The 19,245-nt window shown below is 69.1% G+C and overlaps 3 protein-coding genes across 3 annotated transcripts; 1 reads left to right on the top strand and 2 right to left on the bottom strand.

Moving 5' to 3' along the window:
* Positions 1 to 54: 54 nt before the first annotated feature.
* HSD17B8 (hydroxysteroid 17-beta dehydrogenase 8) lies at positions 55 to 3,327 on the bottom strand (the record flags this gene model as incomplete). The annotated part of the gene is given in 8 exon segments (XM_075080261.1): positions 55 to 161; positions 276 to 361; positions 453 to 548; positions 2,016 to 2,057; positions 2,059 to 2,133; positions 2,231 to 2,433; positions 2,436 to 2,480; positions 3,198 to 3,327. Coding segments are annotated over 8 exon segments (700 nt in total), but the record flags the coding sequence as incomplete, so codon positions are not given.
* Positions 3,328 to 3,474: 147 nt separating this feature from the next.
* SLC39A7 (solute carrier family 39 member 7) lies at positions 3,475 to 12,813 on the bottom strand. The gene is given in 13 exon segments (XM_075080259.1): positions 3,475 to 4,011; positions 4,014 to 4,082; positions 9,512 to 9,583; positions 9,585 to 9,614; positions 9,616 to 9,648; positions 9,650 to 9,697; positions 9,700 to 9,711; positions 10,835 to 10,965; positions 11,059 to 11,181; positions 11,284 to 11,349; positions 11,460 to 11,628; positions 11,733 to 12,281; positions 12,704 to 12,813. Coding segments are annotated over 12 exon segments (1,446 nt in total). The 5' UTR covers positions 12,246 to 12,281; positions 12,704 to 12,813; the 3' UTR covers positions 3,475 to 3,831.
* Positions 12,814 to 12,910: 97 nt separating this feature from the next.
* LOC142051051 (retinoic acid receptor RXR-beta-A-like) lies at positions 12,911 to 18,826 on the top strand (the record flags this gene model as incomplete). Its single annotated transcript, XM_075080260.1, is given in 7 exon segments — positions 12,911 to 13,061; positions 15,491 to 15,621; positions 15,623 to 15,712; positions 15,822 to 15,975; positions 17,965 to 18,144; positions 18,229 to 18,392; positions 18,494 to 18,826. Coding segments are annotated over 7 exon segments (1,071 nt in total), but the record flags the coding sequence as incomplete, so codon positions are not given.
* Positions 18,827 to 19,245: the final 419 nt, after the last annotated feature.

The raw sequence follows: 19,245 nt of genomic DNA, 5'->3' as shown, positions 1-19,245 counted from the left end.
CCCCCACCGTGGCCCCCAGTGTCCCCCCACCCGTGTCCCCCAGTGTCCCCCCACCCGTGTCCCCCCCCCCCATTACCTTCTCCAACACCTTGGGGGGCACCTTGTCCGTCATGGGGGTGACGATAAAACCCGGCAGCACCGCGTTGCACCGGATCCCGTACCTGGGGGAGGGGGGGGGACGGTGACACGGGGAGGGGGGGGGACACACACGGACACGCGTGGGGGGGTGGGGGGGATGTCCCCCCCCCCCGTGGGGCCCCCCCCGTGTCCCCTACCTGGCCAGCTCCTTGGCGCAGGAGCGGGTCAGCCCCTCCACCCCCGCCTTGGACGCCGCGTAGTTGGCCTGGCCCAGGTTGCCCACCTGGGGGGGGGGTGACACGAGTGGGGGGGTGACACGAGGGGGGGTGACCCCCCCATCTCCCCCCCCCCCCCGACACCCCCCAGGGTCCCACCTTGCCCACGATGCTGCCCACATGGATGATGGAGCCGCCGGGAGCCCCCACGGCCACCAGCGCCCGGGCCACCGCCTGCGTCACCAGGAAGGTCCCCTGGGGGGGCACGGGGCGGGGGGGGCATAGGGGGGACATGGGGGGCACACAGGGGGACACGGGGGATGACATGGGGGGACATGGGGGGGACATGGGGGGGACATGGGGAGGTGACATGGGGGTGACACGGGGGGACATGGGGGATGACATGGGGGACATGGGGTGACACGGGGGTGACATGGGGGGTGACATGGGGGGACATGGGAGGACATGGGGTGACACGGGGGACATGGGGTGACACGGGGGTGACATGGGGGTGACATGGGGGGACACGGGGGGACACGGGGGGGGACATGGGGTGACATGGGAGGACATGGGGGATGACATGGGGGGACATGGGGGGACACGGGGGGACATGGGGGATGACATGGGGGGACATGGGGTGACACGGGGGTGACATGGGGGGACATGGGAGGACATGGGGTGACATGGGGGGACATGGGGTGACACGGGGGTGACATGGGGGTGACATGGGGGGACACGGGGGGACACGGGGGGGGACATGGGGGGACATGGGGGATGACATGGGGGGAGACGGGGGGTGACATAGAAGGGGTGTCGCCCCCACCCCGTGTCACCTACGTCGCCCTGTGTCCCCCCCATGTCCCCCATGTCCCCCCCATGTCCCCCTGTGTCACCCCTGTGACCCGCCATCCGTGCGTCCCTCCAGGCCCGGTGCCCCCCCCATGTCCCCCACCCCCAGTCCCCCCCGTGTCCCCCTCTCCCAGTGACCCCTTGCCCCCCCATCCCCCCCAGTGCTGGTGTCCCCCCCATGTCCCCCCAAGTCCCCCCATGCCCCACATGTCCCCGTGTCCCCCTGGTCCTTGTGACCCCCATGTCCCCCCCACCCGCCTGTGACCCCCCGTCCCTGTGACCCCCATGTCCCCCCCCACCCCTGTGACCCCCCGTCACCGTGACCCCCGTCCCCGTGATCCCCCGTGTCCCCCCGTCCCTGTGACCCCCATGTCCCCCCCGCCCCCATGTCACCCCGTCCCCGTGACCCCCTGTGTCCCCCCACCCCCCTGTCCCCGTGACCCCCCATCCCCCCATCCCTGTGACCTCCATGTCCCGACCCCTCGTGTCCCCCCGTCCCTGACCCCCATGTCCTCCCCCCACCTGACCCCATGTGACCCCCCCTTCCCCCCTGTCTCTGTGACCCCTTGTCCCCCCGCTCCCCAGTGACCCCCATCCGTGTCCCCCCGACCCCCCTGTGTCCCCCCCAGTCCCCTGTCCCCCCCGTCCCCCTACCCCCCCGTGCCCCAGCCCGCCGTGCCCCCGTGTCCCCCCGTCACCCGTGTCCCCCACGACCCCCGTCCCTGTGACCCCCCGTGTCCCCCCCGTCCCTGTGACCCCCATGTCCCCCCCACCCCCCTGTGACCCCCCGTCCCTGTGACCCCCCCGTGTCCCCCCGTCCCCGTGACCCCCACGTCCCCCCCACCCCCGGTGCCCCCCCGCGCCCCCCCGTACCGTCAGGTTGACCCCCAGCACCTCCCGGAAGGGCCCCCTCCCCCAGCCGCAGCAGGAACTCGTCGCGGGTGATGCCGGCGCACCCCACGCAGATGCTGGGGGGGACCCCAAAGTGCTCCTGTCCGGGGGGGGGGAGGGGCGTGGGCGCGGGGGTCACCCCCAGGTCCCCACTCGGGGAAATTTGGGCCTGGGGGGGTGGGGTGGGTGGGTGTTACCTGGACGCGGGCCAGGAGCTGGGTGACGCTGGGGGCGGAGGGCCACGTCCACCCCCGAAGGCGGCGTGGGGCTGGGGGGGGGTCCCACCCCCCGCGTGGGGTGCGTCCCGTCGTGCCGTGTCCCCCCCCCACGCGTGGAGCCCCCCCCACGGTCTCTCCCGCCCCCCGCTCGTCCCGGTCGGCCACGGCCAGGCGGGCGCCTTCCGCGCCAGGCGGGCGCAGACGGCGCGGCCGATGCCGCTGGCACCTCCTGCGTCACGCGTGGGGGGGGTGGGGGGGGTCACGCGTGGGGGGAGGTGGTCACCCGTGGGGTGCTCCCCGGGGTGCCCCACTCTGCCCCCCCCCCCCCTCCGAGGTATCTGTCACCCACCCCATATGGCGCACGGGGGTTGTGTCGTCCCCCCCCCAGTGACACCCGTGGGGTGCTTCACACCCCCCCCAAATGTCACCCGTGGGGTGTGTCCCCCCTTCTCCAAGGGTGCTCACTATGGGCTCTGTCACACACCCCCCACCCCCAGGGTGCCACCCGTGGGGTTTGACCCCTCTCCCAGGGGTCACAGGGATCGTGTCTTCCCCCCACTGCCACCCGTGGGGTCTGTCACCCCCCCCCGCGCCACCCGTGGGGTCTGTCCCCCCACATCACAGGGGCTCCCCCCCCCCACTCCCCGGGGTCCCCCTGTGGGCTGCCCCCTCCCCCACTGCCACCCGTGGGGTCTGTCCCCTCCTATCACAGGCCCCACCCCCACCCCGTGGGCTGTCACGCCCCACCCCCCCCACGTGTCGCGGGATCCCCCACCACCCGCGTCACGTCACCCCCCTACGTCACAGGGAAACGTGACCCCCCTCCGTGCCCTCGCGTGGGGGACCCTCGCCACCCCCCCCCCGCGTTCCCACCCCCCCCGTCACGCGTGACCTCGTCCCACGCGGGGCGTGACGTCCACCACCCCCCCGCCCACGTCACGGCCACCTGTCACGAGCGCCAGCGCCCCGCCGAGGCGCGCCGCCGAGGCCATGCGGCACCGGAAGGTGACCACCGAGTTGCGGCGGGGAGGGCGCCGCGCGCCGCCGCTCTACGCCCTCTCGATGGTAAGTCCTCCGAGCATCTTTTTTTTTTTTTTTTTTTTTTTGTTTCTCCATCTTTTGGATTCGCTTTTTCCCGAGGATTTTCGCGCCGGCCGGACGCGCTGGTCCCCGCCGTGGGGCCGGGACACCTGGGGCCCCTCAGGGCCCCACTGGCTGATCTCTGCCTTTTCTCTTTAATTAATCAAAGCCACAATCTGCTACAGTCATTAAAAAAACCGACAACCCCCTCTCCCCCCCCCCCCAGCCCCAAACCCACCCGGCAACACGTCACCCACGGCCCGGACGCCTGGGTCCCCTCTGCGTCCCCCTCCCCTTGGTCCCCACCACCGGAGGCCCCCCCAATCACAGTGACACCCCCACCCCACAAACCGGGGAGCCACAGGACCCCCCCAACGTGGTCCAGAGAACTGGGGGGGGTTGTCTGGGTAAACACATCTCCCCCTCCCCAGAGGGACAAGCCCCCATAATGGGGCGCACACGGGGGGGTGGGGACCCCCCCCCCGCCCTCCAGGGCCCCCCTACTCGTAGTGGGCGATGACCACCATCATGGCGACGCCGGCCAGCAGCCCCAGGACCTGGAGGAAGGACTGGAGGGGCCCCGCGTCCCGCAGCAGCTCCGGGATGACGGAGACGGTGCCCACGTAGATGAAGCCGCCGGCGGTGAAGGCAGGACCCCCAGCGTGGCCGCCTCACCCGCCCCCTCCGCCAGCAGCGAGCAGGCGGCCCCCGCCACCGCTCCCAGCGCCGTCACCAGCTGCAGACGCATGGCCTGGGGACGAGGACGGGGTTGGGGACAGCGGCATCCCCGGGGACACCACCGGGAAGCCGGGGCTCCCTATGGACCCTGGGCACCCAGGGTACTGCGGGCACTGGGGGTACTGGGGACACTATGGGCACCAGGAGCACTGGGACACCAGGGACATCACTGGCACTGGGGACACCGGGGGTACTGGGGACACTTTGAGGCACCAGGGACACCAGGGATACTGGGGACAACATGGTCACAACGGGCACTTTGAGGCACTGAGGGCACTGGGCATACTGGGGTCACTGGGGGTACCAGGGTCACCGGGGCCTCTGAGGACACTGGGGGACACTGGGGGTACAACGGTCACTGGGGGCACTGAGGAAACCGGGGTCACTGGGGGAAACAGGGTCACCAGGGGCACTGAGGACACTGGGGTCACTGGGGGTACAACGGTCACCGGGGGCACTGAGGACACTGGGGGACACTGGGGGTACAACGGTCACCGGGGGCACTGAGGACACTGGGGGACACTGGGGGTACAACGGTCACTGGGGGCACTGAGGAAACTGGGGTCACTGGGGGAAACAGGGTCACCAGGGGCACTGAGGACACTGGGGTCACTGGGGGTACAACGGTCACCGGGGGCACTGAGGACACTGGGGTCACTGGGGGTACCAGGGTCACCAGGGGCACTGAGGACACTGGGGTCACTGGGGGTACAACGGTCACCGGGGGCACTGAGGACACTGGGGTCACTGGGGGTACCAGGGTCACCAGGGGCACTGAGGACACTGGGGGACACTGGGGGTACAACGGTCACTGGGGGCACTGAGGAAACTGGGGTCACTGGGGGTACAACGGTCACCGGGGGCACTGAGGACACTGGGGTCACTGGGGGTACAACGGTCACTGGGGGCACTGAGGACACTGGGGTCACTGGGGGTACCAGGGTCACCAGGGGCACTGAGGACACTGGGGTCACTGGGGGTACAACGGTCACCGGGGGCACTGAGGACACTGGGGTCACTGGGGGTACAACGGTCACTGGGGGCACTGAGGACACTGGGGGTCACTGGGGGTACCAGGGTCAGCAGGGGCTCTGCGGACACTGAGGACACTGGGGTCACTGGGGAAACAGGGTCACCAGGGGCACTGAGGACACTGGGGACACTGGGGGTACCAGGGTCACCAGGGGCACTGAGGACACTGGGGTCACTGGGGGTACAACGGTCACCGGGGGGCACTGAGGACACTGGGGTAACTGGGGGTACAACGGTCACCGGGGGCACTGAGGAAACTGGGGTCACTGGGGGAAACAGGGTCACCAGGGGCACTGAGGACACTGGGGTCACTGGGGGTACAACGGTCACCGGGGGCACTGAGGACACTGGGGTCACTGGGGGTACCAGGGTCACCGGGGGCACTGAGGACACTGGGGTCACTGGGGGTACCAGGGTCACCAGGGGCACTGAGGACACTGGGGTCACTGGGGGTACCAGGGTCACCGGGGGCACTGAGGACACTGGGGGACACTGGGGGTACCAGGGTCACCAGGGGCACTGAGGACACTGGGGGACACTGGGGGTACAACGGTCACCGGGGGCACTGAGGACACTGGGGTCACTGGGGGTACCAGGGTCACCGGGGGCACTGAGGACACTGGGGTCACTGGGGGTACCAGGGTCACCAGGGGCACTGAGGACACTGGGGTCACTGGGGGTACCAGGGTCACCGGGGGCACTGAGGACACTGGGGTCACTGGGGGTACAACGGTCACTGGGGGCACTGAGGACACTGGGGTCACTGGGGGTACCAGGGTCACCAGGGGCACTGAGGACACTGGGGTCACTGGGGGTACCAGGGTCACCGGGGGCACTGAGGACACTGGGGGACACTGGGGGTACAACGGTCACCGGGGGCACTGAGGACACTGGGGGACACTGGGGGTACCAGGGTCACCGGGGGCACTGAGGACACTGGGGGACACTGGGGGTACAACGGTCACTGGGGGCACTGAGGAAACTGGGGTCACTGGGGGAAACAGGGTCACCAGGGGCACTGAGGACACTGGGGTCACTGGGGGTACAACGGTCACTGGGGGCACTGAGGACACTGGGGTCACTGGGGGAAACAGGGTCACCAGGGGCACTGAGGACACTGGGGTCACTGGGGGTACAACGGTCACCGGGGGCACTGAGGACACTGGGGGTCACTGGGGGTACCAGGGTCAGCAGGGGCTCTGCGGACACTGAGGACACTGGGGTCACTGGGGGTACCAGGGTCACCGGGGGCACTGAGGACACTGGGGTCACTGGGGGTACCAGGGTCACCAGGGGCACTGAGGACACTGGGGGACACTGGGGGTACAACGGTCACCGGGGGCACTGAGGACACTGGGGTCACTGGGGGTACAACGGTCACTGGGGGCACTGAGGACACTGGGGACACTGGGGGTACCAGAGTCACCAGGGGCTCTGAGGACACTGGGGGACACTGGGGGTACCAGGGTCACTGGGGGCACTGAGGACACTGAGGACACTGGGGGTACAACGGTCACTGGGGGCACTGAGGACACTGGGGACACTGGGGGTACCAGGGTCAGCAGGGGCTCTGCGGACACTGAGGACACTGGGGGTACCAGGGTCACCGGGGGCACTGAGGACACTGGGGTCACTGGGGATACAAGGGGCTCTGAGGACACTGGGGTCACTGGGGGTACAACGGTCACCGGGGGCCTTGAGGACACTGGGGTCACTGGGGGTACCAGGGTCACCAGGGGCACTGAGGACACTGGGGTCACTGGGGGTACCAGGGTCACCGGGGGCACTGAGGACACTGGGGTCACTGTGGGTACAACGGTCACCGGGGGCACTGAGGACACTGGGGTCACTGGGGTCACCAGGGTCACCAGGGGCACTGAGGACACTGGGGTCACTGGGGGTACAACGGTCACCGGGGGCACTGAGGACACTGGGGTCACTGGGGATACAAGGGGCTCTGAGGACACTGGGGTCACTGGGGGTACAACGGTCACCGGGGGCCTTGAGGACACTGGGGTCACTGGGGGTACCAGGGTCACCAGGGGCACTGAGGACACTGGGGACACTGGGGGTACCAGGGTCACCGGGGGCACTGAGGACACTGGGGTCACTGGGGGTACCAGGGTCACCAGGGGCACTGAGGACACTGGGGTCACTGGGGGTACAACGGTCACCGGGGGCACTGAGGACACTGGGGTCACTGGGGGTACCAGGGTCACCGGGGGCACTGAGGACACTGGGGTCACTGGGGGTACAACGGTCACCGGGGGCACTGAGGACACTGGGGTCACTGGGGGAAACAGGGTCACCAGGGGCACTGAGGACACTGGGGTCACTGGGGGTACAACGGTCACCGGGGGCACTGAGGACACTGGGGGTCACTGGGGGTACCAGGGTCAGCAGGGGCTCTGCGGACACTGAGGACACTGGGGTCACTGGGGGGTACCAGGGTCACCGGGGGCACTGAGGACACTGGGGTCACTGGGGGTACCAGGGTCACCAGGGGCACTGAGGACACTGGGGGACACTGGGGGTACAACGGTCACTGGGGGCACTGAGGAAACTGGGGTCACTGGGGGAAACAGGGTCACCAGGGGCACTGAGGACACTGGGGTCACTGGGGGTACAACGGTCACCGGGGGCACTGAGGACACTGGGGTCACTGGGGGTACCAGGGTCACCAGGGGCACTGAGGACACTGGGGTCACTGGGGGTACAACGGTCACCGGGGGCACTGAGGACACTGGGGTCACTGGGGGTACCAGGGTCACCAGGGGCACTGAGGACACTGGGGTCACTGGGGGTACCAGGGTCACCGGGGGCACTGAGGACACTGGGGGACACTGGGGGTACCAGGGTCACCAGGGGCACTGAGGACACTGGGGTCACTGGGGGTACCAGGGTCACCGGGGGCACTGAGGACACTGGGGTCACTGCGGGTACCAGGGTCACTGGGGGCACTGAGGACACTGGGGTCACTGGGGATACCAGGGGCTCTGAGGACACTGGGGTCACTGGGGGTACCAGGGTCACCAGGGGCACTGAGGACACTGGGGTCACTGGGGGTACAACGGTCACCGGGGGCACTGAGGACACTGGGGTCACTGGGGGTACCAGGGTCAGCAGGGGCTCTGCGGACACTGAGGACACTGGGGGTACAACGGTCACCGGGGGCACTGAGGACACTGGGGTCACTGGGGGTACCAGGGTCACCAGGGGCACTGAGGACACTGGGGTCACTGGGGGTACAACGGTCACCGGGGGCACTGAGGACACTGGGGTCACTGGGGGTACCAGGGTCACCGGGGGCACTGAGGACACTGGGGTCACTGGGGGTACAACGGTCACCGGGGGCACTGAGGACACTGGGGTCACTGCGGGTACCAGGGTCACCGGGGGCAATGAGGACACTGGGGGACACTGGGGGTACCAGGGTCACCGGGGGCACTGAGGACACTGGGGTCACTGGGGGTACCAGGGTCACCGGGGGCACTGAGGACACTGGGGTCACTGGGGGTACCAGGGTCACCGGGGGCAATGAGGACACTGGGGTCACTGGGGGTACAACGGTCACTGGGGGCACTGAGGACACTGGGGTCACTGGGGGTACCAGGGTCACTGGGGGCACTGAGGACACTTGGGTCACTGGGGGTACCGTGGTCACCAGGAACACTGGGGTCACTGGGGACACTTCAGGTCACCAGGGGCACGTGGGGCGCTGGTGACAACGGACGCACTGGAGACACTGGGGGCACTTTGGGGCAACGGGGTTATTGGGGACACTGGGGGTACTGGGATCACTTTGGGTCACCAGGGGCACTTGGGGTGCCCAGGGTGCTGTGGTCACAGGGGATGCTGGGGACCCCGGGGCCACCAGGGATGCTGGGGGCCCTGGGGACTCTGGCGATGCTGGGGACCCTGGGGGTACTGGGGTCCCTGGTGATGCTGGGGACTCTGGGGATGCTGGGGACCCTGGGGGTGTTGGGGGTCCTGGGGACCCTGGGGGTACTGAGGTCCCTGGTGATGCTGGGGACTCTGGGGATGCTGGGGACTCTGGGGATGCTGGGGACGATGGGGACACTAGGGGTCCTGGGGACCCTGGGGACCCTGGGGGTGCTGGGCACCCTGGGGATCCTGGGGGTACTGGGGTCCCTGGTGATGCTGGGGACTCTGGGGATGCTGGGGACCCTGGGGGTGCTGGGGACCCTGGGGATCCTGGGGGTACTGGGGTCCCTGGTGATGCTGGGGACTCTGGGGATGCCGGGGACCCTGGGGGTGCTGGGGACCCTGGGGACCCTGGGGGTGCTGGGGACGATTGGGACCCTGGGGGTGCTGGTGATGCTGGGGACCCCGGGGCCACTGGGGATGCTGAGGACCCTGGGGACCCCGGGGCCGCCGCTGGGGCCTCACCTTGCGCTTGCTGCAGCCCGACTGGACGAGGATGGCGAAGTCGCCCACCTCGTGGGGCAGCTCGTGCAGCAGCAACCGTCACCGCCGTCACCGTCCCCAGCCCCGGCCCCGCCAGGAAAGGAGGCGCCGATGGCCAGGGCCGTCGGTGAAGTTGTGCGCCACGTCGGCCGCCAGGTTCAGGTACCCCGACACCGCCATGGCTGCGGGGACAGCGCGGGGACGCCGGGGGGGACACACACACACGTGTCAGCGCCCCACGAGGGTCCCCGCCACCCCCCCCCGATGTCCCCACACCCCTCGCAGCGTCCCTGTCCCCTGTGGGGTCCTGTGTTCCCCCCAGTCCTTGTCACCCCTCCCAGTGTCCCTGTCCGCATTGGGGGTCCCCCTCCGGTCCTTGTCACCCCTCCCAGTGCCCCTATCCCCCATGGGGTCCCCCCTGGTCCTTGTCACCCCTCCCAGTGCCCCTATCCCCCACGGGGTCCCCCCTGGTCCTTGTCACCCCCCCAGCGTCCCTGTCCAGATTGGGGGTCCCGCTTCGGTCCTTGTCACCCCCCTCCCAGTGTACCTGCCCCATTGGGGTCCCCCCTCTGGTACATGTCACACACCCACCATGTCCCTGTCTCCGTTGGGGTCCCCTCCAGTCCCTGTCCCCCCCCACAGCGTCCCTGTCCCCCGTGGGGTCCCTTGTCCCCCCCAGTTCTTGCCCCATGGGGTTCCCTTTCCCCCATCAGGTTCTTAGTTACACCCCCCAGTGTCCCTGTCCCCCATGGGGTCCCCCTGGTCCGTGTCACCCCTCCCAGTGTACCTGTCCCCCATGGGGTCCCCCCCAGTCCGTGTCACCCCCCCAGTGTCCCTGTCCCCATTGGGGTCCTCCCCAGTCCTTGTCATCCCTTCCAGTGTCCCTGTCCCCATTGGGGTCCTCCCCCGGTCCATGTCACCCCCATCCAGTGCCCCTGCCCCATTGGGGTCCCCCCAGTCCTTGTCAACTCTCCCAGTGTCCCTGTCCCCATTGGGGTCCCCCCGTGGGTCCTTGTCACCCCTCCCAGTGTCCCTGTCCCCCGTGCGGTCCCCCACAGTCCCTGTCACCCCTCCCAGTGTACCTGTCCCCATTGGGGTCCTCCCCTGGTCCATGTCAACCCCACCCAGTGCCCCTGCCCCATTGGGGTCCCCCCCGGTCCTTGTCACCCCTCCCAGTGTCCCTGTCCCCCGTGGGTCCCCCCGAGTCCGTGTCACCCCGCCAGTGCCCCTGCCATATTGGGGTCCCTCTTGCCCCCCACCCCCCTCCTCCGGCCCCCCCCAGGCGTCCCCAGTCCCCCCCCGTACCCGACTCCTCCGCCGCCTTCCCCCGCCGGCCGGCTCTTGCCGCGGTGGCCCTTGGTGGCCGTCCTCTCCCGCCGCCCCGCCCGCCCCCGGGTCCTCCTCGCCTTCGCTGGAGCTGCTCTTGGCCTTGACCCCTGGCGACGGGGGCGACGGGGCGGGGTCAGCGTGCGTGCGTGTGCGTCCCCCCAACCCCTCCCGTCACCCCCCGCCACGACGACGTCACCTACCGTGGCTGTGGCCGTGGCCGTGGCCGCCCTTGGCGTGCCGGACGAAGGTCTCCACCACCAGGAAGGCCACGATGCCGGCCAGCACCCACATCCCCACCGTCAGCATGCGGGCGTGCTCCTGGCCTGGCCGAGGGGGACACGGTGGCATCTGTCCCCTCGGTGTCCCCAACGCGTCCCCCTGCTCACTCCCCTTCTCCCCCCCTCCCCCCCACTCCAATGTCCTACCGTGGTGCGAGTGACCGTGGCCGCCCGGCTCGGCGTGAGCATGGCCGCCGTCGTGAGCGTGGGGCGCTGCGGGGACGTAAAGGAGGGGGGACGGTGGGTGTCACCGTGTCCCTGTTGTCCCCAAGTGGGGGGTTTTGGGGGCGGGGGGGGGGGGGAGGTGACGCACACGCACTCACCGAGAGCGTGGGGGATGAGGTGGAGGAAGGCGTCCCCCAGCAGCCCCCCCGCCGCGAAGCTGAGGAGCAGCTTGAGGAGCGCCTGGTGCCGGGGGGCGTTGGACTCCACCGGGATGAGGAAGAGGACGAGGTACGGGGCGGCGCTGATCACCAGGGTGGCCGCCATCGTCTGCGGGGGGGACAGGACGGGGGAGGGTCACAGGGTGCTCCTCCCCCACCCTGCGATGTCCCCAGGGGGTCTTTGGGTTGGGGGGGGAGGGACACGACACTCACGTGCATCCACAGCGTCACTGTGTCTGTCCGCGGCGGCGGCGGTTTGGTGGGATCCGGGGGGAGACGCTCGTGCGAGGGGCGGCGGGCGTCCTCGTGCGAGTGGCTGTGACCATGGTGGGGGTCCTCGTGCGAGTGGCCATGATGCCCGTGGTACATGCCCTCGTGCGAGTGGCCGTGGTGGAGGTCCTCATGCGAGTGGCCATGGTGCCCATGGTACATGCCCTCGTGCGAGTGGCCGTGGTGGAGGTCCTCGTGCGAGTGGCCATGGTGCCCATGGTACATGCCCTCGTGTGAGTGACTGTGGCCATGGTGGAGGTCCTCGTGCGAGTGGCCATGGTGCCCATGGTACATGCCCTCGTGCGAGTGTCCATGCCCGTGATACATGCCCTCGTGTGAGTGGCCATGGTGCAGGTCCTCGTGCGAGGTGGTGGGGACCGGCAGCAGGCAAAGGGCCAGCACGGCGCCGGCGGTGAGGGCAACGCTGAGTCCCCGCGTCCGGGCGGCTGCCGCCATCGCCCCGGTGAGGCGAGATGAGGCAACCAATGGCTCCTACCATAGAGACGAAGGGATGAGCGTCCAGACAAGCCCCAATGGCTACCAAGGTAGAGGAGCAAGACCATAGAGACGCAGCATAGAGCGGCACCATTGGTTGTGCCCTACACTGGCGAGATGAAGGGATAGAGCGGTTCTAACGGGACATAAAGAGGAGATAGAGTCCTGCCAACCAATCCTACCATCGAGACAAAGGGATGAGGGTCCAGAGCGGCCCCCCAGGGACACCATAGAGATGGGGAAGAGGGGACTGGAGCGGTCACCCAACAGACCCAGGGAGGAGGGAGCTGAGCGGCGCGGAGCCATAGAGAGAAGGAGCGGGGGAAGGTAGAGCGGCCGTGCCCCCCCGCCCTCCACGGCGGCGGGTGCCCCTCTAGCCACGTCTCTATGGTCCGGGGGAGGTGTGGGGGGGGTCTCACCGTCCGCGCGCTCCGTTACCTCCGGCTCCGGCCCAACGTGGCACCGCGGCCCCGCCCCTTTCCCGGCGAGATCTCGCGAGGCTTCGCGAGGAGTGGGCGTGGGGGGGAAGAGCGGGCGGAAGTGCCCGTCGCCAAAATGGCGGCTGCGCCGCCATTTTGGCGACGGGCATTTTTTCGCCGGAGGGTGCGGGGCTGCGCGAGGCGCGGGGGCTGCCGGGAGCCGCGCGGGGCATTGTGGGACGGTGGGGCGGCAGGCGGCGGCGCCCGGAGCAGGCCCGGACCGGGGCGGGCGGCGGGGGGGCGGGGAGCCGGGACCGGAGCCCCCCCCGGCAACGCGGGATGGGCGACAGCGACCGCGGTCAGCGGAAGGGGGGGGAGGGGGGGGGCGGTGGGGCAGGGTTGGGGGGCGGAGGGGGGGTCCTGGTCTGGGGGGGGTCCTGGGGTGATCTTGGGGGGTTCTGGGTCTGGGGGGTCACGGGGTGATCTTGGGGGGGCTCTGGGTCTGGGGGGTCACGGGGTGATCTTGGGGGGGCTCTGGGTCTGGGGGGTCATGGGATGATTTTGGGGGGCTCTGGGTCTGGGGGGTCATGGGATGATCTTGGGGGGCTCTGGGTCTGGGGGGTCCTGGGGTGATCCTGGGGGGGCTCTGGGTCTGGGGGGTCCTGGGGTGATCCTGGGGGGGCTCTGGGTCTGGGGGGTCATGGGATGATCTTGGGGGGCTCTGGGTCTGGGGGGTCCTGGGGTGATCTTGGGGGGCTCTGGGTCTGGGGGGTCATGGGATGATCTTGGGGGGCTCTGGGTCTGGGGGGTCCTGGGGTGATCCTGGGGGGCTCTGGGTCTGGGGGGTCCTGGGGTGATCCTGGGGGGGTTCTGGGTCTGGGGGGTCCTGGGATGATCTTGGAGGGGTTCTGGGTCTGGGGGGTCCTGGGATGATCTTGGAGGGGTTCTGGGTCTGGGGGGTCCTGGGGTGATCTTGGGGGGGCTCTGGGTCTGGGGGGGGTCCTGGGGTGATCTTGGGGGGCTCTGGGTCTGGGGGGTCTTGGGGTGATCATGGGGGGGCTCTGGGTCTGGGGGGTCATGGGATGATCTTGGGGGGGCTCTGGGTCTGGGGGGTCATGGGTTGATCTTGGGGGGCTCTGGGTCTGGGGGGTCCTGGGGTGATCTTGGGGGGCTCTGGGTCTGGGGGGTCATGGGATGATTTTGGGGGGCTCTGGGTCTGGGGGGTCATGGGATGATCTTGGGGGGCTCTGGGTCTGGGGGGTCCTGGGGTGATCCTGGGGGGGCTCTGGGTCTGGGTGGCTCCTGGGGTGATCCTGGGGGGGCTCTGGGTCTGGGGGGTCATGGGATGATCTTGGGGGGCTCTGGGTCTGGGGGGTCCTGGGGTGATCTTGGGGGGCTCTGGGTCTGGGGGGTCATGGGATGATCTTGGGGGGCTCTGGGTCTGGGGGGTCCTGGGGTGATCCTGGGGGGGCTCTGGGTCTGGGGGGTCCTGGGGTGATCTTGGAGGGGTTCTGGGTCTGGGGGGTCCTGGGATGATCTTGGAGGGGTTCTGGGTCTGGGGGGTCACGGGGTGATCTTGGGGGGGCTCTGGGTCTGGGGGGTCACGGGGTGATCTTGGGGGGGCTCTGGGTCTGGGGGGTCCTGGGGTGATCTTGGAGGGCTCTGGGTCTGGGGGGTCATGGGATGATCTTGGGGGGCTCTGGGTCTGGGGGGTCACGGGGTGATCTTGGAGGGGCTCTGGGTCTGGGGGGTCATGGGGTGATCTTGGGGGGCTGCATCTGCACAGGGGGGCCATAAGGGGGGTATGGGGGTGCCCTGAGATCCAAAGAGGGGCTGTGGGGGGTGCTTATGGGTCTGGGGGCATTCTGGGGTGATAGTGGGGGCTTGGGGGGGCTATGGGGATGGAGCGGTCCTGGGGTGATGTTGGAGAGTGTATCTGTAAGGGAGAGCCATAAGGGGGTGCTTATGGATCTGGGGGGGCCCTGAGATCCATGGGGGGGCTTTGGGGGGTGATTATGGGTTTGGAGGGGGTCATCTGGGGTGATGTTGGGGGGGCTGTGGGTGCAAAGGGGGGCCCGTAAGGGGACGGTTGCAGATTATGGGGGGCCCTGAGGTGCGAGGGGGGGGCTGTGGGGAGAGGCTTATGGGTTTGGGGGGAGACCTGAAGTGTAAAGGTGGGGCTGGGGGGGCAGGTTATGGGTTTGGGGGGCCCCTGAGGTACAAAGGAGGGTTTTTGGGGAACCCTGGAGTGATGTTGGGGGGCTGCAGGTGCAAAGCAAGGCTCTGGGTGGGGCAGCTTGTGGGTCTGGGGGGGGCCTTGGCTTGGTGTTGTGGGGGGCTGTTTTCTGATTTGGGGAGGCCTGAGATGTAAAGTGGGGTTGCAGGAGGGTGCTTAGGGCTTTGGGGGAGCCCTGGGGTGATGTTGGGGGGCTGTGGGTGCAGAAGGGGGGCTGAGAGGGGGGAGCTGGCATGATTTGGGGGGGGGCTACCAGTGCAAAGCAAGGCTGGGGGGGGGGGGGAGCAGCTTATGGATTTGAGAGGGGCCCTGACCTGACGTTGGGGGGCTGCGGGTACAATGGGGGGCTGTGGGGAGAAGCCCATGGATGGGGGGGGGGTGGGGGTGCAGTGCAGGACACTGCGTGGCGGGGGGTCTCCAGGGTTTGGGGGGGGCGGGTTTGGGGTGCCTTCGACGCTGCCCCAGTGCTCGACACCCGAGGGGAGCGAGGGCTGGCGGGGTTGGGGATGGAGTTGGGGGGTCCCTCACCGTGCCTCCCCCCCCCCCCCCAGACTGCCGGAGCCCAGACAGCTCATCCCTGAGCGCCTCCCCGCCCCCCCCGGAGCCGTCGGCCCCCCTCCACCACCCCTCCATGATCGGTTCGGCCATGACCTCCCTCAACTCCCCCGTCGCCAGCCTGGGTTTCCCCGTTCCCCGTCATCAGCTCCTCCATGGGCTCCCCGGGGCTCCCCGCCACCCCCGCCATCGCCTACGGCCCCGTCAGCAGCCCCCAGGTAAGGGGGCAGCCCCCCCGCCCCCTCCCTTAAATGAATCAGGGGCTTTGGGGTGGGGAAGGGGGCTCCCGCCAGCCCTGCCCGCCTTCCCCCCCCCCCTTTCTCGCAGATCAATTCCACGGTCAACCTCTCGGGGCTGCACCCCGTCAGCAGCTCGGAGGACGTGAAGCCGCCTCTGGGGATCCGGGCTGTCCCTTGTCACCCCCACGGCCCCGGCGTCGCCGGCAAACGCCTCTGCGCCATCTGCGGGGATCGCTCCTCGGGTAACCGCCGGCCCCCGTCCTCCGCGGGGGTCCCTGGGGGGCGCCGGCGCCGCGGGGGGCTTCGTGGGGTCCCGCTGGGGGCGCCTGGGTGTTCTGGGGGGTCTCTCTGGGGGTGTTGGGGTGCTTTGTGGGGTCCCGCTGGGGGCGCCTGGGTGTTCTGGGGGGTCTCTCTGGGGGTGTTGGGGTGCTTTGTGGGGTCCCTCGGGGACACCTGGGTGTTCTGGGGGGTCCCTGGGGGCACCTGGGTGCTTTGTGGGGCTCCCTCTGGGGGTGTTGGGGTGCTTTGTGGGGTCCCGCTGGGGGCGCCTGGGTGTTCTGGGAGGTTCCTCTGGGGGTGTTGGGGTGCTTTGTGGGGTCCCGCTGGGGGCGCCTGGGTGTTCTGGGAGGTTCCTCTGGGGGTGTTGGGGTGCTTTGTGGGGTCCCGCTGGGGGCGCCTGGGTGTTCTGGGGGCTCCCTCTGGGGGTGTTGGGGTGCTTCGTGGGGTCCCTCGGGGACACCTGGGTGTTCTGGGGGGTCCCTCTGGGGGTGTTGGGGTGCTTCGTGGGGTCCCTCGGGGACACCTGGGTGTTCTGGGGGGTCCCTGGGGGTACCTGGGTGCTTCGTGGGGCTCCCTCTGGGGGTGTTGGGGTGCTTTAGGGGTCCCGCTGGGGGCGCCTGGGTGTTCTGGGGGGTCACTGGGGGCACCTGGGTGCTTCGTGGGGCTCCCTCTGGGGGTGTTGGGGTGCTTTGTGGGGTCCCCTCTGGGGGCGCCTGGGTGTTCTGGGGGGTCCCTCTGGGGGTGTTGGGGTGCTTTGTGGGGTCCCGCTGGGGGCACCTGGGTGCTTCGTGGGGCTCCCTCTGGGGGTGTTGGGGTGCTTTGTGGGGTCCCGCTGGGGGGCGCCTGGGTGTTCTGTGGGGTCTCTCTGGGGTCGTCGGGGTGCTTCGTGGGGTCCCTGGGGGGCATCGGGGTGCTTCGTGGGGTCCCTCTGGGGTCGTCAGGGTGCTTCGTGGGGTCTCTCTGGGGTCATCGGGGTGTTCTGTGGGGTCTCTCTGGGGACATTGGGGTGTTCTGTGGGGTCCCTGGGGGGCACTGGCATGTCCGGGTCCTTCACGGGGGGGTCCCGCTGGGGACACCTGGGTGCTTTGGGGGGTCCCTCTGGGGCACCAGGACAAGTGGGTTCTCTGTAAGGTCCCTCCAGGAACATGGGGGTCTTCCATGGGGTCCCTGTGTGACATGGGGACACGTGGCTCCACCCGGGGGGGACGCCGGGGTTCTCATGGGGGTCCCTGTGTGACGCCACATGGGTGACACGGAGGGGTTGAGGGTGCTTAGGGGCCTTCGGGGGGTGGGACAGAGGCTTTGGGGAGCCCTGGGTCCTCTGTGGGGTGGGACATGGGGCATTGGGGGCACCTTGGTCATCCTCAGGACGGGGTGTGGGGGCACCCAGGTCCTCTGTGGGGCGGGACAGAGGGGGTTGGGGGCACCTTGGTCATCCTCAGGACGGGGTGTGGGGGCACCTGGGTCCTCTGTGGGGCGGGACAGAGGGGGTTGGGGGCACCTTGGTCATCCTCAGGACGGGGTGTGGGGGGCACCTGGGTCCTCTGTGGGGCGGGACAGAGGGGGTTGGGGGCACCTTGGTCATCCTCAGGACGGGGTGTGGGGGCACCTGGGTCCTCTGTGGGGCGGGACAGAGGGGGTTGGGGGCACCTTGGTCATCCTCAGGACGGGGTGTGGGGGCACCTGGGTCCTCTGTGGGGCGGGACAGAGGGGGTTGGGGGCACCTTGGTCATCCTCAGGACGGGGTGTGGGGGCACCCGGGTCCTCTGTGGGGCGGGACAGAGGGGGTTGGGGACACCTTGGTCATCCTCAGGATGCGCCACCAAGGGTGGGGCCCCCTCCACCCTGCCCCAGCCACCACCCCCTTTCGGACGCTGACCCCCCCGCCGCCGCGGGGCGACGCCGGGGAGGTGGGGGGGCCCCCCGCTGAACCCCCACCCCCGTCCCCGCAGGGAAGCACTACGGGGTGTACAGCTGCGAGGGTTGCAAAGGCTTCTTCAAACGCACCATCCGCAAGGACCTGACCTACACCTGCCGCGACAACAAGGACTGCGTGGTGGACAAGCGCCAACGCAACCGCTGCCAGTACTGCCGCTACCAGAAGTGCCTGGCCACCGGCATGAAACGGGAAGGTAACCGGGAACGCCGGGATACGGGGTGGGGACCCCCCTAGACCCCCTTTTTCTCACATCCCTGTCCCCCCGCGCCTGCCCCAGCCGTGCAGGAGGAGCGACAACGGGGGAAGGAGAAGGAGGGCGATGGCGAGCTGGGGGCCAACGCCAACGAGGAGATGCCGGTGGAGAAGATTTTAGAAGCCGAGTTGGCGGTGGAGCAGAAATCGGACCAAAGCGTTGACGGCGCCGGCACCGGCGGCAGCTCGGTGAGTTATTTTGGGGCGGTTTGGGGCATAAAGGGGTCCCCGGGGGGGATTCCTGGCCCACCTCGCTGACCCCTTTACATGTCCCCCGCCCTACTCATCAGCCCAATGACCCGGTGACCAACATCTGCCAGGCCGCCGACAAGCAGCTCTTCACGCTGGTGGAGTGGGCCAAGAGGATCCCCCATTTCTCCGAGCTGCCCCTGGACGACCAAGTCATCCTCCTACGGGCGGGTGAGGAGCGGGCGGGGGTCTTCTGCCCCACGGCGAGCACCTCTGGGGTCTCCCAGGGGCGGTTGATGCCTTGCAGGGGGAGGTGTTTGCCCTGTGGAGGGGTATTTTGGGGGGCTGAAGGAGATCTGCCCTATAGATGGGGTGTTTGGGGGTCCACAGGAAGGGATTTGCCCCACAGGGGGAGTATTTGCCCCATGGAGGGGGTATTTGGGGGTCTGTGGGGAGGGATGTGCCCCATGGGAGGAGTGTTTGCCCCACGGAGCGGGTATTGGGGGGTCTGTGGGGAGGGATGTGCCCCACGGGAGGAGTGTTTGCCCCACGGAGGGGGTATTGGGGGGTCTGTGGGGAGGGATGTGCCCCACGGCGGGAGTATTTGCCCCACAGAGGGGGGGTTTTGGGGCTGCAGGAGGGGGTCTGCCCCACAGAGGGACTCTCCAGGGGAGTATCTGCCTCTTGGAGGCGTATTTTGGGGGGCCACAGGAGGTGATTTGCCCCACGGCAGGTACACTGGGGGGCTGCAGGAAGGGACCCCCCCATGGAGGGGGCGCCCAGGGGGTGCTACCCTAGGGAGGGGTGTTTTGGGGGGGGCCATAGGAGGGAATCTGCCCCACGGAAGGGGCTT

The sequence above is a fragment of the Phalacrocorax aristotelis genome, unplaced genomic scaffold (assembly GCF_949628215.1).
Source record: "Phalacrocorax aristotelis unplaced genomic scaffold, bGulAri2.1 scaffold_366, whole genome shotgun sequence".
NCBI lineage: Eukaryota > Metazoa > Chordata > Aves > Suliformes > Phalacrocoracidae > Phalacrocorax > Phalacrocorax aristotelis.
The sequence above is the reverse complement of the archived record's forward strand: the minus strand, read 5'-3'. Positions and strand labels throughout refer to the sequence as shown.